This window comes from Cajanus cajan, chromosome 4 (assembly GCF_000230855.2).
Source record: "Cajanus cajan strain Asha chromosome 4, NIPB_CcT2T_4, whole genome shotgun sequence".
NCBI classification, from domain to species: domain Eukaryota; kingdom Viridiplantae; phylum Streptophyta; class Magnoliopsida; order Fabales; family Fabaceae; genus Cajanus; species Cajanus cajan.
Genome location: NC_138520.1, coordinates 60588756 through 60612540, shown reverse-complemented (window position 1 = coordinate 60612540; position 23785 = coordinate 60588756). Strand labels below are relative to the sequence as shown.

The 23785-nt window shown below is 29.4% G+C and overlaps 2 protein-coding genes across 6 annotated transcripts; one reads left to right on the top strand and one right to left on the bottom strand.

Moving 5' to 3' along the window:
- Window positions 1-14359: 14359 nt before the first annotated feature.
- LOC109816613 (telomere repeat-binding protein 5) lies at window positions 14360-19835 on the bottom strand. Of its 5 annotated transcripts, none has more exons than XM_020381683.3 (12): window positions 19575-19835; window positions 18808-18892; window positions 18110-18277; window positions 17732-18009; window positions 17226-17572; window positions 16873-17043; window positions 16696-16758; window positions 16530-16609; window positions 15969-16207; window positions 15329-15646; window positions 15181-15244; window positions 14360-14821 (listed from the first exon to the last, which is right to left on the bottom strand). In XM_020381683.3, exons 3-12 carry the CDS (start codon window positions 18188-18190, stop codon window positions 14672-14674), a joined length of 1791 nt encoding a protein of 596 aa, XP_020237272.2. In that variant the 5' UTR covers window positions 18191-18277; window positions 18808-18892; window positions 19575-19835; the 3' UTR covers window positions 14360-14671. The 5 variants fall into 5 exon arrangements, with proteins under 5 accessions (XP_020237272.2, XP_082928836.1, XP_082928835.1 ...); XM_083072710.1 differs by having other exon boundaries at window positions 18808-18862; XM_083072709.1 differs by lacking the exon at window positions 19575-19835 and adding an exon at window positions 19462-19516.
- A 3311-nt stretch (window positions 19836-23146) lies between these two features.
- On the top strand, window positions 23147-23785 carry LOC145957411 (uncharacterized). Its single transcript, XM_083073664.1, has one exon. The coding sequence runs from the start codon at window positions 23147-23149 to the stop codon at window positions 23783-23785; it is 639 nt and encodes a 212-aa protein (XP_082929790.1).

The window sequence follows — 23785 nt, the reverse complement described above, 5'->3', positions numbered from 1 at the left end:
ATACTCAGACTCTGATTTTGCCGGATGTCAAGACAGTAAACGCTCCACATCTGGATACATCTTTATGTTGGCTGGAGGAGCTATCTCTTGGAAGTCTGTTAAACAGACTATTATAGCTTCATCAACCATGGCTGCGGAGTTCATTGCTTGTTTTGAGGCATCCAACCATGGGATATGGCTGCAAAATTTTATCACTAATTACGTGTGGTTAATGGCATTGAAAGGCCATTGAAAATCTATTGTGATAATAACTCTGCAGTTCTTTATTCCAATAACAATAGGAGTACAACCAAGTCAAAATTCATTGATATAAAGTTTCTGGTTGTTAAGGAAAGAGTTCAAAATAAGCAAATTTCTATAGAACATATAGGGACTAATTTTATGCTAGCTGATCCACTTACTAAGGGTTTGGTGCCTAAAGTCTTTCATGAGCACACTGCTCATTTGGGTGTAATTCCTTATAGTACCTTAGTTTAGTGGGAATCTCATTTATGTTTTGTGTCTTCTTTATTTTTTTTTTAATTTTTCTAGATATTTGTATTATTTGGATTTTCTACAGAAATAAAGTTGATGTTCATAATTTTATTCTGAGCTTGTTTTTGTGCAATATATATATTGCGTTTTGAATGGATCTCTATAAAGAATAAAGTTTGGACCAGTTGGAAATAGACATGATTAAGATCACGTTGCATGTAATTTCCATGCCACTTATCCATATTTGATCTATGTCATTGAGTGCATATAATTGTGGTGATCATTGTGGTTTAGTCACATTAGATAATGATGAAAGCTGTAGTGGTTCCTTGTTGTTGTATGAGATGCACCAGATTGTTTAAGGGGAGTCTAAAAGTAAATAGCATACGGTTGCGCGCCTAAAGAATTTTGTGATATAAATACTTAAATGAATATGAAGCCCAAGTGGGAGATTGTTAGAAATTTTATTTCTAATAATTATTGTGGGCTATATATATTATTTGTAGTATTTATATTAGTTATTTACATTTGGTTGGGCTCAATAAAAGTGATCTAATTTTAGTGAGCATTTAGACTGCCAACAGGAAAAACTGATATGAGCCCAAATAAGTGGAAATCAGATTTGGCCCGTTAGGGGTTAATGGGAACCCTAATAGGTTTAAAATCATAAAGATGGTCATGGTCCCTGATATGCCAAATCAGAAACACACGTCTCTCTGTCTCCCCATCAGAAGAGTAACATCAAGTCCCATCAAGGAATCCAGTGATTTGGCTGAGGAAGATCATTGCACCAAAAGACTATTCTGCTGCAACCTTTTGATCAACGTCAATGGATACATGTACGTATTATTTACATTAACTCTGTAATCTAAGACAACGGTTCTTAATATTAATTAATGGATAATTTCTATTTGGCTTAAGAAATTTATCCCAACATTATAATCTTAACCAATTAGTTGAAAGAAAAGTCTGAAATTTAAAAAGAAATGAAACTAATCAAATTGATTAGTTGCTTTTTACCGTATTTTCATGAAGAATATAATGTATCTAATTAATTAGGTTAATTAATTAGTTAGGTTTTGAAAACAAAATTTCAAAAGTAGAGTTCATGTAATTGTTTTTGTGTCACTTGAAAATCAAAGTCCAAATTCAATCTACTCTCTTGTGATATCTGTAATTGATATGGGTGGCGCTTATTCATCCACAATTTTGTTTGGACAAGAAAAAAATGCTCATGAAGAAGTACATACACAAAAAGTGTTTATTCTCTCTTATGATTCCTTGCCTAGTGTTTATTCTAATTTAAGAATCAAAGTACGTATCTACTCTCTACTCTAGAATGGAATAAAAGATCGGAGCATAAAAAGTGTCTCAAAAGAAAAGGAGCAAAAGAATCCTAATAATTATTTATAAAAAAAAAAACCTAAACTCTAAACACTAAAAAAATATCCTATTTCTTATGGCATTTGACATCTAATATTGGTCTCTAACATTTAAGAATTGAAAAGATTAAATCATACTTTTTACTTTCTCTCCTTTTTCTTTAAATTCCAAAGAAACGAGCAAGATAATATAGTAAAACCATAAATCAAATGTCTAGTTTCTTATTTAATAAAAAAAAGTAGTATTTTAGTACATTTAATTTACATAATAAATATTTATTTTATATAACTAAATATTATAAGAGTTTAATGGTTATGTTTGTAAAAACGTTAACACTCTCAATCAATGTCGACGATAAAAAAATTACTATGTATACAACTTTTATAAAAGTTTAACAAACTTGTTATAGATGATTATTTGTGATTAGATAACACTTTTACATTGTTTGTTAGTCTATTTTTTCATTTTATAATAAATAAATAATTTTGAACATACAAAAGTATATTATAATCAAAATTTATAATAAATAAATATTTTGACATATAAATTATATTTTAGATTTATAATAAATAATTTATATTTGATGTAAATTATTTTTAATCATTGATATTTTTTTTAAAATAATACTGAAACAAAATCTAGGAAAAAATAAAAATGATAAATTAAAAGATACAAGATGTTAAAGAAAAAAATATTTAAAAGTATTTTTGTTGGGAAAAAAAAAAAAAAAGACCTACAGATTACAGACGCTCCACAGAAGTATATTTTGGAGTGTTTCCGTCGACAATGGTTTTTTGAGAAAATTTTCTTAACTTAATTATTTTGATCTATCATTTTAAATTAAAATTCAATATATTATAAACTAAACAATCAGAAGTTAAAAATAACTTTATATTAAAATATAATTTGTTTATAAAATCAAACGAAAATAATTATATATCTTAAAAATTATTTAATTATTATAAATTTTAATTATTACATAATTTATATATTTACAAATATTTTTTATTATAAAATTTAGTTATATAAAAAAAATATTTACTTGACTATATTAAAATAATTGTTCAATATTAGAGTTACATACAAATCTTCTCTTCTTCTTTTATCAGTAAATACAAATCTTCTCTAAACCATGAATTCAGATATTTTTATTTAGGGGATGAGAGAAATTGATAAGTATGATTATACAAATAAGAAAAGTATGTAACATAGGTAAAAAAAATAAAAATTAGACGTCAAAAATCAAAATTGTTTTTTCTAAAACAATCAAAAATGTTTTGAAAATGGTTACTGAGAGTTTCTTGTAAAAGGAATGGAATATAATTATGAGATTTTAATTTATGAATCTTTTTTACACCAATTATGAAATTTTATTATATACATTATAAACTTGAGATGTATTGTGATAATATATAGGAACTATTTAGTTTGAGAAAATAATATATTTTTATTAATAGTTATAAAAATATCACCATTAAATGAGAGTAATTTTGGGAATTAATTTGTACGCTCATTAAGTCACGTGACTTATCCTATCTAGTGTATCAATCTTTCAAATTTATTTTTATTTCTTATTTATTTCAAATATATTTCTTTATTTAAATTCTAAATTTAATTTAATTTTAAATCTTAATACAATGTATCACATTGAGAATATTTTTCTCACAACTAAAATTACTATATCATGATGAAAATAGGTTAAAAATTTTATTCAAACAATGTCGTTAACTTAAAATAATAAAAATTCATTGATAAAATGATATTACTGTAGTGAAATATAAAATGAAAATTCGTATTAAAAAATAAAAATATGAATTGTGAAATTTTTTGAAAAACATATTGTTGACAAATAAACTTTTAATATATACTCCTATATTATAAATTACAGTGAACAACTTGGAAAGTGAGGCACACACTCATTCAAGTTTCAATCAAATATTTTTAATATTCTCTTTCTTATTTTCTTTAATACTATTCGCAATTAGTAAAAAAAAAAAGAAAAAACTTTTAACGATATGTATTTGTAATCTTTTAATTTAATATTTCTTTGAACAATATAAAATTGTAATCCTTTAATTTTGTATTATATATTTGATCTTATTTCTTTTGATATATTATCTTTTTATTTTTAAATTAAATTTTAATATTTTTAAATGAAGAGTATTTTACTTACATTAAGAATAGAACTTAATATAGTTATTCTATTTCATGACATCATTAAGTAAATTTTTTTTAATAAATATATCAAATATAAATTTTTTAATAAAGTTTGAAAATTATTCGATAGAGTTCTTAAATCAATTCAAATTAACATTATTCATAAAATTATATTATATATTGATTTGAATTTATGTAATAGAGTATTCTCTCTATTCTCTATGATAAAAAAAAAACATATTTTGTTCTTAAATATTAACAAATTAATTTAATTACTTTTATTTCATTGAGTGATACTCTCTAAAATATTTTTCATTTAATGCACGACCTTTCAATTATACTACTTTTTTATATTTATAATAAGAATAATTTAGGAAAAATATTATAAAAGGAGTAAAATTTAATACAAATAACTAACTTTTTTAATATGCATAAAATTAATTATTTTTATTTATAATAGATAACAGAAAGAGTATCATATAGTCTTAAAACTTACTAAAAGATTATGCAAGGTAGAGGTGAGCCATAAGTCCTAGAAGATCTTTTGTGACATCTGGATCTCTAAATTTTAATTTTTTAATGCATATTAGTCATTTCATTATACTTTGTTAGTTTTTTAAATTAGTCAGCAGTTAAGGATCAGGTTGATACCTATTCACTCTCTTAGTTGGTTGTTCTCTCTCCTATAATCACCTAAATGGACTACAATGCAAGGTTTTGGTACTTTCAATTAACAATAGACACTTTGTCAAGTTTAAATATTTTTGTCATGAGTGTTCAAGTCAAAATGGAAGGTTGTTGTTACGTTTCGTAAGGTTTCTTATAGTTTTTTTTTTTTTTCTTAGTCATACTTAAATTCTTCATTTGTTCTAGCTATGGGTTTACAATTGTAAATCCTAAATTATTGAATTTGGGGTTAGCAAAACTATTAGTAATTTTAAAAGATCTTAAGTAAGGATACATCATTCAAATATGGGTTCTTCTGTTTTATATAATGAATTGAAAAATTCTTATGGCAGAAGTGGGGGAGAACTTAGTGGTAATTGTAACGTAGTAATTAGTTATTTCAAAAGGCCCAAAAGCCTAGTATAGGTGATTTAGTAGCCCAGAATGGACCGTTCCTAAACTGGAACGGACCGTTCCAAATTACTAAATTGACCTGTAAATCATAGTTGAGAACAACGTTCTAGATGGAGTACGGGTCATTCTGGATGGAGTACAGGGCGTTCTGGAGGGAGTACAAGCCATTCTAGATGGAGAACAGGCCGTTCTGGATGAGTCCCAGAACGGGCTGTTCTGGTTTCAGAAGGTCGTTCTGCATGTGATTTTTACACATGATGAAGGGGTGCAGAACGAGCTGTTCCGGATTCGAAACGGGCCATTCTGGCCACTCCTGAACTTCTATAAATAGGGATTGTGGGTAGTTGAGGAGAATGAGAGGTTTTAGAGAGAAGTTCTAGAGAGAAGGACTCTGGGTCTATGGGCTCCTTTCTCTCTCTAATTTCTCTATATGATTCTTCTTCTCCTCTAGACCACTAATATCTTCTGTCTTCTCTTGAATTTCAGATTAGAAAGCTTGTTTTTGGAGGATTGAAGTTCAAGAGTCAAGCTTGCAGGATATTTCTTCTTCTTTTTCTTCTTCTTAGATTCTTGGCTTTTTAGAGCCAATCTTCAGGTGAAGGAAGCTAAAATGTAGGTTGTTTAATTTCAGGAAAGTTAGGGAAGCTTTATGCATGGTGTTCTTTTGTTGAAATAGTTGAGTTGTTGGGTGCTTAAGTTGATTTATGTTGTTTATATTGTGTAAGTTGACATGATAGATGAATTTTAAATATGTTGTATATTGCTGAAGTTGTTTATAAAGTTGTTAAGTTGCATTAAGTTGATATTGTAATGACTATAGTTGTTTAATTAAGTTGTTTGCATGTTGTTAAAATTATTAAAGTTGCATAGTTGTATAAATGAATAAGAAGTTGTCAAGATGGTATATAATGCCTATTGTTGTATTGTTGTAAGTTGTCTATTGTTGTAAGATGCTTATTGCTGTAAAGTTGTTAAGATGTCTATTGCTGTAAAGTTGTTAAGATGTCTATTGCTGTAAAGTTGATAAGATGCCTATTGCTGCAAAGTTGTTAAGCTACTTATTATTGTAAAGTTGGAAAGTTGGGGACATATGGTGAAGATATATGTCCTATGTTGAGATACATAGTACTAAGGTGATAAGTTGAAAGTTGTTTTAAAGTTGAATCCCTTAGTACTGTGTGGGCGACATGGAAGTAGTTGATCCATGTCATGGTTGAATGACCAATTTGAGTAAGGTATCTAGTTAGAGATGTAGTCTTTGACTAGATACTGGAGGGTGCATGGTACTTGGAGGATAGTGGGTGGGCTAACTCCATATGTGGATTGGTGATGCTAGCTAAGGCCGTGGTAGGCTCATACCCAAACCCTTCTGTCCTCACAGTAGTACTGGACCTCTGAGTCTAAGTGGCACACCTGAGCAATCACCTATTGTTGTCTATACCTGGTTCTCTTCGGAGTTCCTAACGCTGTTCTATACCTGACCTGGTTGAGATAGGTCAAACGCTAGATTCGGTAGGGTTTATGCCACCTAGACTGCTCAATCTCAGTTGTTGGAGATCTCCCAGTTGTATATGCGTGACGACACATTAAATATTAAGTTGTATATTGTTGTTGTTGTTGTATTAAAGTTGCTTCTAAGTTGTATGAATGAGTGGGGTTTTTATGTTGAACTGTATGGTCTTTTGTGATGATGATTGAATGAATGAGTAGTATAGTATTTTCCCTATACTTGTATGGTTGTTTATTGAACTCTAGCTTACCCTTCTGTTTCCATGTGAATGGACTGTTATGATCATACTGTGTATGAGAACAAATCAAGGCTAGGTTGGAGCTGTTGGCTGAGCCTGCTGCTAGAAGTGGAATTTTTTTTGGTTCCTAGTGTCAGAGTTACCACCTTGGGTATAGTTTTGTGCTTGTCCGACACTAGGAGATAGTAGTTTTAGATAACTGTATAATGCCTAATATTTAAAAACTTAATTATTCTTATATATTTTCCATATTTTTGTATTTATGAGTTATCCAATTTTATTATTTATCTTAGTTCACTGTTTTTAGTGCGATTCCACTAAGTGTAGGGACCACGGCGAGTCGTTACAATAATGAAAGCAAGTGTAAAGAAATAAGTCATTTAAACATGACTTCAATTATTTAAAATTAAATTAAAAAATATACCTTACTTTGTCATGTGTTTAAATCTATTTAATTTGTAATTGTTGCATGCCAATTAAAAGAGAAAATACGTGTCAATGTAACAATTAACTGTTAACTGGTCATGAGATTAATCAAGTTAATAATCGAGTATAATAGAAAAACTAACGTGCATAACAAAATTAAAGTTTAGGGACCTAGATGTCACAAAAGATATTTCAGGATCGAATCGAATGCTTAATTTATTCATTAAGAACTTGTATTTTAATGGTTGAATTGTTAAAATTTAAGTAGATCATGAGTTATCGAGTGAAATGACTTTATGAAGAATTGAAGTAAGTGAATCTCTTTCCTTTTAAATTATTAATATAGTTAAACTAATTTTATATTGTGCTAAATTATTTATTACAAATTTAATATATAATTTATATATTTAAATATATTTATTTATTATATTACAATATATATAACTTTATAAATTTTAATATATAAAATTAAATGTTCATACCTTATATGCAATGTACAGTTGTCCACCAATAGATATTCATATAGAAACAAATAATTCTGTTATGGACTTTAATTTTTTATGATAAAATTGTCCGTTTATCTAACAATATTCTATAAAGGACTAAGTTATCTAGTTTTCGATCCAACTAGGTACTAAATTTTTGTTTCTTTTTATATCCAAGGGGTTCGAGTTTTTAAGTAAAGGGCAGATCATACATAACAGAAAAAAGTGAACTTTTGCATAAAGAGAAAATATCTAAACTGATAAAAGCATGGCGACAAGAATGGCGTAATTATAGATGGAATCTGCCTCTGACATTATCACGTTAGGGCTTTATGGTTTATTTTTCAATGTTTCAATAATATTTGGGTTGAGTTTTAAAATTAGATGTATAGATTCGTTGAGGATAGAAATGACTTTTGGTTTATGTGCTATTTTTATATGTCAATAAATACATAATATAAGGTCAAAATATAAAAAAAGATTATAATACTTATCTTTTAAAATACTATTTAATATTTTATTCATGTATTCAGTTAGATAATAATAATTAAAAAAACCCTTAATTTATTACTTGGTCTTGCTCCATAAATTTTACTTTGTAGATTCAATACCTTAATTTTTGGGGTTTGACGGAGTCATGGGACCACACAACCAAATCCGTGTTTAACATGTGCCAAGGAACGTGCATTCTGTTTAAAGAAAAAGTTATAGGTGATGGTGATCGAGGGACAGAGCTACGGGGTGATATAGGAATGCGATGGTCACTCCAAATATTTTTTCTTTTAAATTTTTAGTATCAAATATTTTAAACACCTTTAAAATAATGAGAAAAGGCAATAAGATTTAAATCTACCTTTGAATATAAAATAAAGTATATTAAAAGAAAAGAATATTTACTTGTTTAAAGTTCTTAGTAAAAATTAAATAGGAAATAAATTCTTCTCATCAATATTATTGTTAACTAAAAAACCTTCAACAAGAAATATTATATATATATATATAGGATTATTGTACTCACACTTATTTTTAGTTAGAGTATATTAACATTTTATACTAAAATTTTAGGAAGATCAATTATGTATTTAACCTGCTTCAAATTAGTTTAACTTGAATGACTTTTTAGGTGAACCAGTGAACCCATAAGGTAAGTGTCAAATGTTTGGGAGATGATTGTGGCACACTACATTAGAGTTGTCAACCAATCCGCAAATAAGATCAAGTTGAACCTTAAAATAGATGACCTAAATAGAATTAGGTTACGTTGGCCTAGTCTGCTAAGTCCAATAGGCCAACTAGGCCCAAGTCGGGCTAGTCATAGGCTTATGGTCCGTCCCGTTAAACTAATAAGTGGAATAATTTGAATTATTGTCAATTTGTAATGTATTATAAAATAATAGAATAAAATAAAATATAATAAAGTAATAGTCTTTCACTTTTTTATATTCGCTTACAAAGTTTTAGTTACAAGCTTAGAATTAGGATTAGTTATTGTGAGGGTTTTGTCGCTCTTATTGCACCCTTGATGACTTGACCTTGTAACCCATCATCTCTATTATGTTTGTCGAAGAAGACGAAGGCATAGTCGCGTTTGTACATGTGCTCATGGAACCGATACATGTAAGAGTAGGGGTAATAATGACGAAGATCAAGATACTAAAAAGGTTAAGAGACTAAACTTAATACCTTTGAGGTATGAAATTATTATGAAAATGTTGGTCTAATTGATGGGGTGGATAATATGCAAATGCAATGATTGTGAAAAATTGCATACATGTAAAACTATTAAGTGTTTCATGACAATATATAATATCAATTAATCATGTTATAATTTTTTTTGTAACAAAATAGATTTAATTTTTTAATGTATTTTTTTAATTAGGCCAATTTGGTTTGATAGTCCAACATGAGTCAAGTTAGGCCAAAAAATAGCAGTTCAAAAAAGATATAAGTTAGGCCAATTTAACCTAAAATATCATTTGACCCATGTAGATTAGACTTGTATTTGACACCTCTAATTGACACGTGAACTCTTGTTCAATGCAACACACCACTTATTCTTTTATATTAAAAAAGATGAAATAATTTTGGCTAAATCTCAACTCCTTTATATATGTAAATCCCCAAAACCACTGAACTAGCGTGATAATTTGATACTTTTGTTAATCTAAATAATCCTTATAGTATATCTTTAATTATTTTTTGACAAGATTGGGCTTGAAACTATAACACCTCAATGATCACTAAACTAACATGCTTTATATATAATTGAATTAAATAATTTATATTTTTTATTTTTTATTTAAAATTATATATTTAATTACATATTAATTTATGTGGTTCAACTAGTTTTTTGGTTGTTTTGTTAGTATTATGTTGATTATAATTTTTTTGAAACTTCTTTAATGCATGATATGAATTTTTTTAAAAAATAATTGAAATCGAGTCATGTGATTCTATTAGTGGTCCACAAATTTGACCTTTGATCCATTGACCTAGTAACTTAATCGATTTAATGATCAATTTGATTTTGAAAATGTTGTTTTTGATTCATTTATTTTGTAATGAGGATATCATAATAAGTTTATTTTGGCTTAATTATGTTTTTAGTCCTCCAAATTTTTGGAATATATTTTTTTAGTTTCCCAAATTTAAAACTTGTGTTTTTAGTCCCAAAATATCATAATTATTATTTTGGTCTCTCAAATTTAAAATTAATATTTTTAGTTTATGTAATTTCAAAAAATATTATTTTAGTCACTAATATCATAACTGATAATGACAAATTGAGAGAGACTAAAATATTAATTTTTAATATTTTGGAGACTTAAAATATAAGTTTTAAATTTAAAGGATTAAAATATTTTTTAAAAAAAAATTATAGGAACTAAAAACACATATTTTATTTGTTGTTGTTTTTCTTATGGATGGTTTTCCATGTCTACTCTTTGTTATGGTACATTCTTGGTGTGTTTGGGTTGCCCCTTAAGAGGAATGTACAGTTTTCTATTGATTTGATTCTAGGAGTGAGACCAATATCAATAGCTCCTTATTAAATGATTTTGACGAAGTTAGTTGAGTTGAGGAAGTCGATAGAAGAGTTGTGGAGAACTAGATGTTTAAACAATGTGTCTCATTGTGGGGAGTCCCAATGTTGCTCATGAAGAAGAGACTTGATAGTTCATGGTTGTGTGTGAGTTCGAGATTCATGAGGGGAGTTCTCTTACTTGAGATTTGGTTCGCTTAAAAATATGTGGAGGCATTATTTGTTGGGAACAAAGTTTAATATATTCAAAAATTATGAGAAGCAAATGCAAGTTTTAGAGTTGTGCAAATTAAGAAGTCATTGTGTACTGATCATAGGTCTATTAACTTCAGTGCTATAGTTAATGGTATCTTGAGTTATAGAAGTGGAGTATGTATTCCTTAATAGGTGGAGTTGGTAAGAATAATTTGATGGTTTGGTCAAGGTGAGGTGTGATGATGTCACAAATGAGAGCCTTTGGGAGTTAGAGGAGAGGATGAGAGATCTATACCTAGACCTTTTCTCGAGCACATGAATTTTTTGGAACGAAAATTTTTGTTGTTGGGGAAAGTTGTAACTCCATATTTTCTTAGTTATGTATATGTATATATATATATATATATATATATATATATATATGTAATTAAGAGTGATGTTTTGTGTTTTTTTAAGTTTTTGTGTGGTGTTTTAGTTTTTTTTGTGATGTTCGACCCATGTTGGGGTTAAGGTTAATGTTGAAATGATCTTGAGCTTAAGTTATAGAAAGATATAGCATAAGCACGTGAAAGTTAGCTCGATGAGAGATAAACTATGTAAGGAAAATTCTGAGAAATGAACTTCATAAATTCAAAGCTATAGAATTTTAGGGAAAAGTTAGAGAAAAATGTTCTAAGCTAATGGAGTTCGATCTTCGATCCGATAACGTCAAAATATTTCTTTACTTCCATTGCTCAATAGTTTAAATTGTAGAAGTTGTGATTCAAGCTACGAAGCTAAGAATCATAGAGAAGCCATCACTTGTAAGTTTGAGATTATCCCTTTTCCTCTTGAGTTTCTCAAATTTTGAAGCAATAGACGTAAGAAAAGCTTGTTAATTAAATTCTTAGTTTGTATTATGTTGATTTAATCGTAAAGTTTGCCCATTGGCAGCACTTATGTTGAGAATGGATTAATTTCATGTTGTTGGGCTTTGGGATTTTTAGAGGTTGAAGATAGGTTGATGATTTTGAGTTTGTTAGTTGTTGCATGTGATGTTTTTGAGGAATTTTGAGTTGTATGAGGTGTGGAGAAGAAGAATTATGAGATATATGTGTTATTTTTTATGTGGTCAGTTGGTTTTGTTGAGAGAATGTGATTTCCATGGAGGAACATTGTGTTCTCACTCAGCAAGAAGTGTATGGCCACTCAATGTTCATGCATTGATGAAAAACACAAACTCAATTTTCATATTTTTGCTTAGTAGTGAGTTTTGGTCACTCAGTGAGAAGCCACGTAATGCTCAACTCACTCAACGAATAAAAAATTATCAAATTAGGCTTTGTGATCTACATGAAAGTTGTAGCCCTATATGTTACCTTTAAAATGACTTTGAATCACCCAAAAAGAAGGTTTAAAACTCAAGTTATGATCTTTTTAGTGAGCAAAGGTCCAGTTGCTAATGATTCTAATGATTGATCTCAAGAAGCCTAGTGCTTTGTTGTCTTGGATGGAGATGTGTTTTTCTAAAAATATAGTTCTTCTTTAAACAATGTTGTATATAAAGTGAGTCAATTTAAACTAGTTGAAAAGTTATGTCTAGATTATATGAATCTAGACGTGGAGTTAGTATGTAAGTCCAGGGTGGTTACCTAGGGTGCAACTTGAGTCCCTGGCCTTGTGCTAGAAGGATGTGTGGTATCTTGGGATTAGGCAATGAGCTGATTCCATAAGGGGCTCAATTTTTGCATACCAATGTTGTGGTAAGGCTTGTACCCAATTGTTCTATCCTCACAGTAATACTTGATCTTTTAGGTCTATGTTGATGATACCTGAGTGACTAAGACTATTACTATCTAGTAGGGTTGATTCAAGTTGATCATGCATATAGGAGACCTCCACTATTGGTGCATGATGATGCATGGTGCAAGTAAGCATGGTGTATGGTGTTGTGATGTATGCAATTTGTGGTATACAGTGTTGTATAATGATATGGTTATTCATAGATCTCGATTGTCAAATTGCTGTTGATGTTGTGAACATTAAGGCTAATTGATTTTAGTTGTGCATATGATGTTGTATTGTGATGTGGTTGTGCATTGATCCTTATGGTAGGAATTATATGATGGCATAATGAACATTGTGATAAGGCTTGGAGCTGTACATTGCGATTATATTTATATGCACTTCCATGTTATTATATATGTTGTTTTATCAAACTTACCTTGTTGTTTGCTATGTGCCTATGATGATCATCATGTTTTGACATGGAAGCAAACCAGGTTTACCAAGAGGGTGATGGGTCAACTTGGAGCTTTTTTTGTTGACCATCTGATGGATGACGAAAGTTTGAGACAACTAGTCTCAAGACTTTATTTTGTGTTGTTTAGGACTGACTTAGTTGTTTAGTGGTTTTGTTGGTTGTATGTATGTGGTATATATAATCTAGGACTATAATCCATAGGGGAATTTTATTTTATTGCTTTGATGACTAGAAACTACTGTATTGCTCTTTTATTTCAGTCGATCATTGAGATTTTGAGGTACAAATATTGTACATGCATGATATTCAGGTTTTTGTTGCATGAAAACCTAGGCTAAATGAGTTAAGTTTTTCTACTACATTTTGTGTTGTTGTGGTGTTAGTTGTGCCCGTATAAGACTTACTGAATTGTTACAAATTTAAAAGTACTCGTGGTAGAACAAAATAAAATATCAAATTTTACGTTTAATTTAAATTTAACATTTACAATTATTTATGTTTAGATGTCATAATAGGATATTTATTATTCTTGATTGAAACAATTTAATATGATGAGCCGATTAGTATGATACTGATGAAAAAATGAAGAATTAATTTCTCACAACACAACTTTAACACCATAATTTGGGTCTGAACAAATTATTTAGACTTGTCACTTGAATTTCATAATTTAATATCATTGTATTAATATTTAATAAGATTTTATCATAATTTTAATATTTGCGATTCAATATCAAAATTTTAATTTAAAAATAAATAAATATATTTAAAAATAATAAATAAGAACTTGAAATATAAAATGTTACCTAAGATGTAATTTTTTTTTATCATATTATTGTTGAAATATACAAAACATAATTACATATAAGAATTAAAATATATAACTTCAAAAAAAATTCTAATCAAATTTATTAGAAATAAATAAAAATTTAACATAAATACATCTTAATGACTTAATGATATTGTCAATTACAATAAACCAAATCATCATATTTTGTCAAAGGAAAGTATCAATATAACAATGGTGTTTGAGAAAGTATCACATTTATTTGTATGGAAAAGATATCTATTTTAACAACTAATGTATATGTCTTGATGTCATTGTAATAGCTTGTAACAATGAAGATAACCAAAAATAAATTCTAAGAGATTTAACTTCTATACATTATTCATTATTCTAGTTTGCATTTGATAGCATACCAACAATCAACCAAAAAGGATGGTACAAGTGACACCATATCCCCTTTAGGTCAAACAAATCATTTACAACTAACCAAACCATTATTAGGCTTAGGGAACACATTTGCTTGAGTATATTATGTAAATGTTTATACTATCAACTTTTATCATAACTACACTATTTTACTCTAGAAACTGTACTTAATAGCAATGTACTTGTTTTTTTTTTTTTTTGCATCCTTCAATAATTGAAATCGCCTCACAGTGGTTTAAGTTGATGTTTACATTGTTGTTGAGACCAATAGGCATGAGCAGCTAAGACCCTATCCAGAAGCTCTTGAGGAACAGGTTCTCCCCTCCTTTGCTGAGGGGAGATTCTAGCAGTGTGCACTAATGTCTTCCATTTATCCTGTATTATTCTCATAGTCACTCAAGAGTTATTAAAATGCAAATATTGCATATTTTGTGTGTGAGGGGGACAATTCTAGCACTTCAAGAAGTTCTCTAACAAGAAGAAACATAATAAAAATTTGATTGAAAAATTAGCAAATTTCAAAAAGAACTATCTACTACCCAATGTTATATGCTAGTTTTTCCACTATTTTTTTTAAAACAACCTAGCTTTTACTAAAGCAATGACAAGGAGAAAAGATTGTTATACCAACAAGATAAGTTTTGTGAATGGGATTGTCATACAAATTATGATATTTTTGTTCCTTTGGGAGGTCTCAACCCAAGAATGCATAGTGCATTGCATGAATTGCTCACCTTCAAATCAACATAAGTTCGATGTTTTGCATTGTCAAAGGCACGTTGCTTGACATCACGCCACCTACAACCAATAAGTAATTCAATACTACAATATTTAGTATTACACATTAACCAAAGCATCAAAGACAAAATCCCATTAACAAACCTTCCAGTTCCAAGTTTTTCAACTGCTTGAACCAATGCTTCTACTTCTAGAACAGAGAATGGCCTTCTAATTCGGCGTTGTGCAAAGTCAGGATTCCCAGATTTGCGTCGAAACGGAACCACAGCTAATGCCTCCATGTTAATGGCAGGAACCGCCACTAGAGCACGACACTTTGACATGTTATTATTAGCTAATGTATTTTCTTCTACAGAGGAGATCAAATTAAGATCACCCTCAACACAATTTTCAATTTTGATCATAGAACGTTCTTGGGATACATTGTATGTTCCTTGTTGTGACATTAAAGATGTTGATTGCCTATTTAATGAAGATCATGAAATTAGTAACTTCTGATAGGATTCTCAAAAGTAATTCCATGGATGAAAGGGCCAAGAAAGATAGATATCACATAAAAATAAGTTAAGAAAAATGTCAGTAACACATTCTTCTGATCATAGTTTTTGCTATTAGATGAAATTAGTTGGAAAAAACAAACTTCTGTGCATCTCAATGTCCCATTATTTATTTAATGAGTCTCTTAATTTTGTAGTTTTCAATAAATTTTAATAGTAGCAATAATGATTGGAAACAAGGGTTACCTTCCATAAGTTAATGCAAAAATGTTTGGTTGAAAGGTTACCTGGATAATTTTTGTTGTGAACTAGTGGTTAGAAAACAAGAGTCATCATTGTATGAAGATGGAGAAGTTGGAGTATGTCTTGGCTCCAACATGAATCCCAATCTATGACGTTTGTCATCTTGAGAAATCCCAGTTTGGATCAAAGTTTTGTTATCATCTCGGACTTTCTTTCCTTGGAAAAAGATGCCCACACGTAGTTCATCTCCAAGTATTGTTGTCACAGCCTCCATAACTGTCCTCTACAAATAATAATGATGATAATAACAATAATAATAATAAACATAGTGAGCATGAATAATTTACTAAAGTGATTATACTTATTTTATAATAGTTCATTTTAAATCTATTTAAATTTTGGTATGGAGACACGAGGACATATTAAAAGTAATTATTAGATTTAAGGCCCAAATTAGGCCCATAAATTTATCCTAATGTCTCAATTTTTTCTATGGTTTGCCTCTATTACTTTCATTCACACATGATGATTTCGACTAAATTACAAAATATTGTGCTCAAATCATGTCATTAATGCATCTCTCTCAGATAAAGATAATTACTTACTTTAAGCGAACCAATAGTTGCAGTTTCAGGCATATCAATAAAAAGCTCCGGAACTTTGAAGGATTTAATGCTAAGCTTCACTGCAAAGTGCAAATAAAAATTGTGTCAAAACTTTATATAACAATATGTTATCTAAATCATAATTAAATGTTGTTAATTATCTCACCATTACGACCCCTAGACCCAGAATGCACCTGATGACCAAATACCGAGGATGATTCTTCATTTACTGCACATAATAAATTTAATTATTCAAACCAGTATTAAATTCAAGCCTAAAAGGGAACATGAAGGACAAAAAAAAAAAAAAAAATTAGGAAACCAAGCATTATTGCACTCATACCATGGTTCATGCCATTAACCTTGGTATCAGAAGAATCATACATGCCTTGACATTGGGACCCCCTATCAGATGTAGAAGATGATGTTTGGTTGAAGAACTTTCTCTTCTTAAATGGATACATCTTTTGTAAATTTTCAAGCTCAGAATTGTCCCTACTATGACAATTCTTATCTGCAATGACAAATTTTTTGGAACTATCAATACTTATACAAAATGTGAACATTTTTGGAAATTGATTAACAATCATGAATATATGTATCAATGGAGATTTCTTGTTTCATAATTCGAAACTCTAAAAATTGATTGTGAAAGTTAATCTAAAATTAAAATCAATTGCAAGTAAAGTAACATACCACTCATAAAAGGAATTGCATCCTTCAATTTAGGCGTATCTGGTTGTGTGACAGATATCTTATTCTTGGACTTTAGTTGAGTGCATCTTACAAAGTTTTCGTCATCATCTCTATTAACTAACTTCCTAGCAGTGGAACCATTAGGAAAAGAATCAAGAAGCCTACGACCATTTAATAAAGGCTTTTTCTCCACATTATTTTCTGAAATGGGATCTGTAGATACTTTTTGGTCAAGTTCTATTAACCCACTCACACTTCTCCCTTTTACCTTTTCATCTTCCCTCTCAAGGACATTTTGTCCTTGGCCTTCAAGATGATTTCCAAAAAAAGATGAATCACCCATGACTCTGGTCAGAGAACCATAGAGGTGAGTCATTTCAAGTTTACAAAGCCATCAAGATGATTATCAATCACAAAAAAAAACCTTATCATATTATTTGGTCAATATAAGTTGATCAATGAATTAAAATTTTTCAATGTCATGCATATAGTCATTCAAATTTTACCTATGGTTGTCATGTTTCCCTTGCATGCTAGGGATACAAGTAGAGGTAATTTCACTGCAACTTCCATGCTCAAACAAGTCTCCCTTAAATGATTCCTCTTTATCCTTATTTTTGTCCTTTATGTTATTATTAGCAAAAACATGAGGATCTTTCGTAGGTGCAACATTGTCATAACTAGAATTCCCATTCTCTTGTAAGAAATTGCCAGCTACACTAGCCAAGATTTCAAAGGCTTGTATTTGGCTGCTACCAGGTTTCTTCTTGATTGTGCCCCTCCCCTAAACCATTTGATAGAATTATCAAGATGTTGAAATTCTACACATAGTAGAAGTCATTAGGAAATGTTGGGAAAAAGGGAAGAAATAATCATTTGCTTACCCTAGCTGACCTTGAAGCTCTTGGAATGACAGGCACTTGATAGCCATTAAAACCATAGTTTAACCTCTTTTGCAACACCATGTCTTAGATAATCACTCCTATAAGAAAAAGTCATTAGATAAAATGCAACTGGACTCCTTGATATTTGCAAACACCCAAGATCAGAACCTACAACAATAACATAATCAAGTTTCAGTCAATAATTATAATATCATATAGTATATTGCTGAGTTTTAAAAGAGATATCATTGTACCAACTTGCTTGTGAAAAATGTGTTTAAGGGTTTAATTCATTTAGTCATAAACATGTTTTTGATGCAAAGGCAAAGAAAAAAAAAAACAATTTAATAACTATGTACAATAAGCATGCTTAGTTAAGAAAGTCAACAAGCATGAACTTCTCCGCGATTGGTAAAATTCATAAAACACTTTTACAAAATAACTAAGAGAAATGAAATTAAAATGAAACCAGAAAATGAACTGTTAAAGGGACATTAAATACAGGAAAAAAAAAGTACCAATAACTACACAAAAATGAATGAATAATATTATAACATCGCATTCATGATAAAAAAAACTCTTTTAGAATTGTTTGTATGATAGTCACATTAGCAACCATAGGAATCATGAAGATCCCGGATAATATAATATTCAAAAATTATAAAATATCAATATAAAAACGACATTGAAACACTTACGCTTGAGTGGATATTAGAAGAACACCCTTTCGACTCTTATTGTAGTCATTTTTTTCTGGTTTGAAAATCAAGCATAACAAATACCCTTCAAAAAGGAGAAAAAAATAAATAGAAAAAAAAAACAAGAGGGAAAAAACAAACAAACACATCCTTGTTGATTATTATTCAAATACTAAAACATAAGTCAACATTGCAACATGATGATTATAATTACCCAAACACATTCTTATTGAACACAATTAAAGATAACACCAACAATAAGCAAATAAAATATTAGACATCACCAGAAAAAGAATAATATCATATATGATCAATTTATATAAGAAGTTGGACAAAAGAATCTTAAGACCCCTTGTAACCATTTTAAGGAGACTAACACCTAGCAAGTTAATAAATTTATTAACATGATGCACGTATGCGAGAGAAGGAGAGAGATCAAATTATAAAGAAAATATAGAAAGACAAATCAATAAAAGTGGGATATACATAAATGAAATGAATCAAGTACTAGAAAAGGAACCATAGTGAACCTAGAAAAGATTGGAGGAGAAGAGAGATGTGCAATGCAAATTATCATACTAATGAAGGAAAAATGACATCACACATGATGAAATTGGCTTCATTGAAAGAGTAATGAACAATAGTATACAATACCCAAAAACGAAAACCTTTTTCTTTTTTTGTGTTGAAATATCCTTTCACCAAACAATGAAAACTTTTTGGGTTGTGTAAGGAATTGTGCATGAAAGGCAATATATAATTCTCACCTAGAGACTTGGGCTATTGTCTGATCAACAAAAACCCCTTGAAAACCATCCAACCTTGAGTTTGTTCTTAAACCCCTCCTCACAACCCCAACTAGCTATTTGCAAAAGTTTGACCATTCATATCCTATGAAGGGACTAGCCGGTAACATCATGTCAGATTACTGGCTATAGAAGGTTGTGTCAACAAAACCACTTGGATGGATCGGTTCCTTCGTTTGGGGTGATCCACTCACTCCTCTCTCCAAGTCACTTCTTTGCTTCCCACGTGGAAGACTCTCCACTTATTTGGGTTTCATCTTATCTCATTCACATAACACAAAATGATTGAATGAGTTTCAAAACACAAACCACTTCTTGTCTGAATTTGTTAACTAGTCCCCAATTTTTTCAAACTCGTCACTTTATATAAATGTGATTAATTCTTTATTTTTTATTTTTCATTGGCAATGAAGACAATAAACTTTTTTTTTGTTAATAACACTTTAACCAACGTGTATTATAATGAGGACTTAAGTGCATAATGTTAAGAAAAAAGGCATATATATATATAAGTAAATAATTTATATATTGGCATTGTAATATATGTATGGTACATTTGTTAATTGGTATGATATTTTTTTTCTTAAAAGTTATACTTACCGTGTTTTTATTGGTTAAAAGTGTAAAAAATAAATTATAATGACATAATGCATAAAAATTACACATTCTTTTAACGTTGCAATATGAACATTGCAAAAGTTAAACTACATTCCCAAATAGTAATGGCTCAAAGAAGTGATGTTTACATTAAAAAGAAAAGGCAAATAATTGTTGTATTTCATTAGCAATGAAACAATTTTGGTAATTTGTTGCTATTAATGTCTTCATATAGTTGCAATGGAACAACCCCAAGTAATACAATATAACGTTTTGATTATTCTATCATTGATATAAGAAAGAGAGACAAAATTAAACCCCGTAAAAATTAAAAAATAAATATTTTTCTTTCTTTATTTCATGTTCTCATTATGAACTTATTTTTTTTATTTAAAAAATATATTTTTCTAAACTAATTATATTTGAAGCACGGTTAAACACAAAATATAGACAAGATTTTAAGGTAAAACTATTATATGATGAAAATAATATAATTAAGAAATACTTATATTTTAGTAAGAAACTTTATATCTTATGAACATCTTTCACATTTGATTAATTTATCAACTATCTAAAAGTTTATGTTTCCATCATTTACGTAATCTTTCATATTTTTAAAAGGATAAGTCGATATTCTTTCATTTCAAAGTGAAATAAGAGAGATTTATTTATTTTAAAAATATTTATTAAATAGGCATTAAAAAGTCCAAATATTTTCTTTCATTAAATAGGCATTAAAAAGTCCAAAATATTTATTTAAAAATTAGTTGTGGATAAAAAGAAAAAGATCTAAGACACAAGTTAGAAAGAGAAAGAGTGATAAAGCAATGAGTGGTGTTACATGAGAAGAGGAAAGTGAGTGAAGGGAAGAAGATCACAAGAGTAACACTCGGAGAGTGACCAGTCTCAACCTAATGCTATGTAACAAACAGTTAATTAATTTGTCACTAGAAAACCAAAAGAGAATGTGTCTCCTTTTCATGTTTCATTGTTAAGTTGACACCTTCTTAATTCTAATTGCCAAATAATTTCCCTCATTTGTGGCTTGCTTCCACCAAAAACATTGGTGCTCCACTTTCCTTGCCTAAGTACACTTTCATCCATTCTTCTTTCTTTCCTCTGTCAACCTCTTCTTCTCCCTCTACTTTTCTTTTGTCAAAATCTATTACTTTTTAATGAATAAAAAAATATACACTGGAGAATTTTCAACTAAATAATTTAATAGTAAATAAAGCAACAAGCAATTGATATAAAAAAGATACATAAGTTTACTTAAAGATCTTCTGATATTCACTTGTGGAGCTCTCTCTCTATATATAAAAGTATGAAGTCAATTGATTATATATTAGTAATTATTCAGCTTTAATCAAATTTTACATGCAAATCATAGATAACATGTAATAATAACTTATTAGTGGTATTAATAAAAAATCATTAATACTGTAAGAATTAGTACTATAATTTATAATAGTGAAGATGCACTCTTTTTTATACGCACATAACTTAGATAATTTGAACTATATGGTCATATTGATATAGTCAAAATTTAAATTCACGTGACATTTAAAAGAAATTACATATATAAATTGTATTTTAAATTTTAGAACTTATAATGTGATTTAATATTTAATATTTATCTTTTATTTTCATATGGTAAAGTTATTCTTATATATATATATATATATATATATATATATAGAGAGAGAGAGAGAGAGAGAGAGAAGAGAGATCCATTTATTTTAAAAGTAAGTCTTAGTATACTTATTCCACTTAACTTATGTTTTATATCAAATTTTAATAATTCAGCTGTTAAATTAAAAATTCTTAATGCATAAATTAAGTTTACAAATTTTTAAAATATTTAAAAATTATTTTATATTTTATTTCATTGATTCAAAATAACAGATAATCGTAAGGTTATTTTATATATTAATTTAAATCTATTTAATGAAATATTATATGGTTTTAAAATTTTAAAAATATTTATAGACTTATTTAAAAGACTTATTCTAAAAAATGTGTTATATATCGAGGTTATCCTGCTTATCGAATTCTTTTGTTAAAATTATTTTTTTTAAAATTACCTATAAAATTTCAACAATTCAACTATTAAATTAATTTTTTTAATATATATATATATAAAAGAAATTTACTTATTTCAACATTAAATTTTTGTAAAATTACTTCATTCAATAATTCATAATTTACATTGACTTTTTATGATTGAACTATTAAATTAAAAGTTCTTAACAAAATGAATAAATATATAAATTTATAAAATTTAAAACTATTTTATATTTTTGGTTCATTCTATCCACCGCCGATAGCATTGACTAATCTCCTGGCTACGTTGGAGGCACCTCAAAGGGTGGGATAGTTGGCCCCAAGATTTAACGCGGCTGCATACACAAGGCAGGATTCGTGAAAAGGTCTTTGCTGTTGGACTTTACTGCTATAGTTGGTTGCTAGAAATTAGGAATCAGATTTTTTATTTGTTGTAAATAATTTCTTGTTTTTAGGCACCGTTACTTTTCAATTATTCATTTTAGTTTAATCATGTAATTATACGTGAGCAATTTTTATGCATTCCGTTAAGGGTTGTAAAGGCTATATAATAGCCTCTTTGAATTCAATAAAGGCAGGTTGCACGAGTCCATATATTTGATTACTTTCATTCTCTACAAACTGGTATCAGAGCCCCCACTAGGCCTGATACATATACCTAAGCCGCAGCTTAGCAAAAATAGACGCACGAAAATGAGTGACGAAAAATTGTCAACAAAAATTCCCCACTTCGATGGTCTTCACTATGATCATTGGAGTGAATTGATGGAGAATCTCCTTCGTGCCAAGGGTCTGTGGAGCTTGGTTGAAAATGGTGTCGAGGAGCCTAGTGAAGGGATTGAGTTGACTGATGCAGAGTTGGAAACACCAGAATGAAGGATCACAAAGTCAAACATTATCTTTTTAGGGCCACTGATAGATCAATCTTCGAACAAGTCTTGGACAGGCGCACATCCAAGATTGTTTGGGATTCTCTAAAAAGAAAATTCGGAGGCAATGATCGTGTGAAGAAGTCAATGTTGAATGCTTTGAGAAGAGAGTTCGAGGTGCTTGAAATGAAAGATGCAGAAACCATTACTGAGTATTTTGCTAGAGTAATGGCAGTGGCAAACAAAATGAGGAGCAATGGAGAGGATATGCCTGACTCCAAGGTGGTGGAGAAAATACTTCGAACATTAACAGAGAGATTCACCTATGTGGTGGTTTCAATCGAGGAGTCCAAGGACACAGAAGCAATGTCCATTGATGAACTTCAAAGCTCTCTGGTGGTCCATGAACAAAAGTTTAAAGGAGTCGGCCAAGATGATGAACACGTACTCAAGGTAGAAAGCAGTAGAGGACGTGGAAGAGGAAGAGGAGCATACCGTGGTAAGGGACGTGGAAGAGGGAGGCAATCTTTCACAAAGGCCACGGTGGAGTGCTTTAAATGCCACAACTTGGGACATTTTCAATATGAATGTCCCCAGTGGAACAAAGAGGCAAACTATGTAGAATTGAATGAAGAAGAATAG

Coding starts and splice junctions, on each gene's coding strand:
- LOC109816613 (XM_020381683.3), bottom strand. CDS start 18,190: ATGGTGTTGCAAAAGAGGTTAAACTATGGTTTTAATGGCTATCAAGTG. Junction 18,010..18,109: donor GAGCTTCAAGGTCAGCTAGG/GTAAGCAAATGA, acceptor CAAATGGTTTAG/GGGAGGGGCACAATCAAGAA. Junction 17,573..17,731: donor GGGAAACATGACAACCATAG/GTAAAATTTGAA, acceptor TTCTCTGACCAG/AGTCATGGGTGATTCATCTT.
- LOC145957411 (XM_083073664.1), top strand. CDS start 23,147: ATGAAGGATCACAAAGTCAAACATTATCTTTTTAGGGCCACTGATAGA.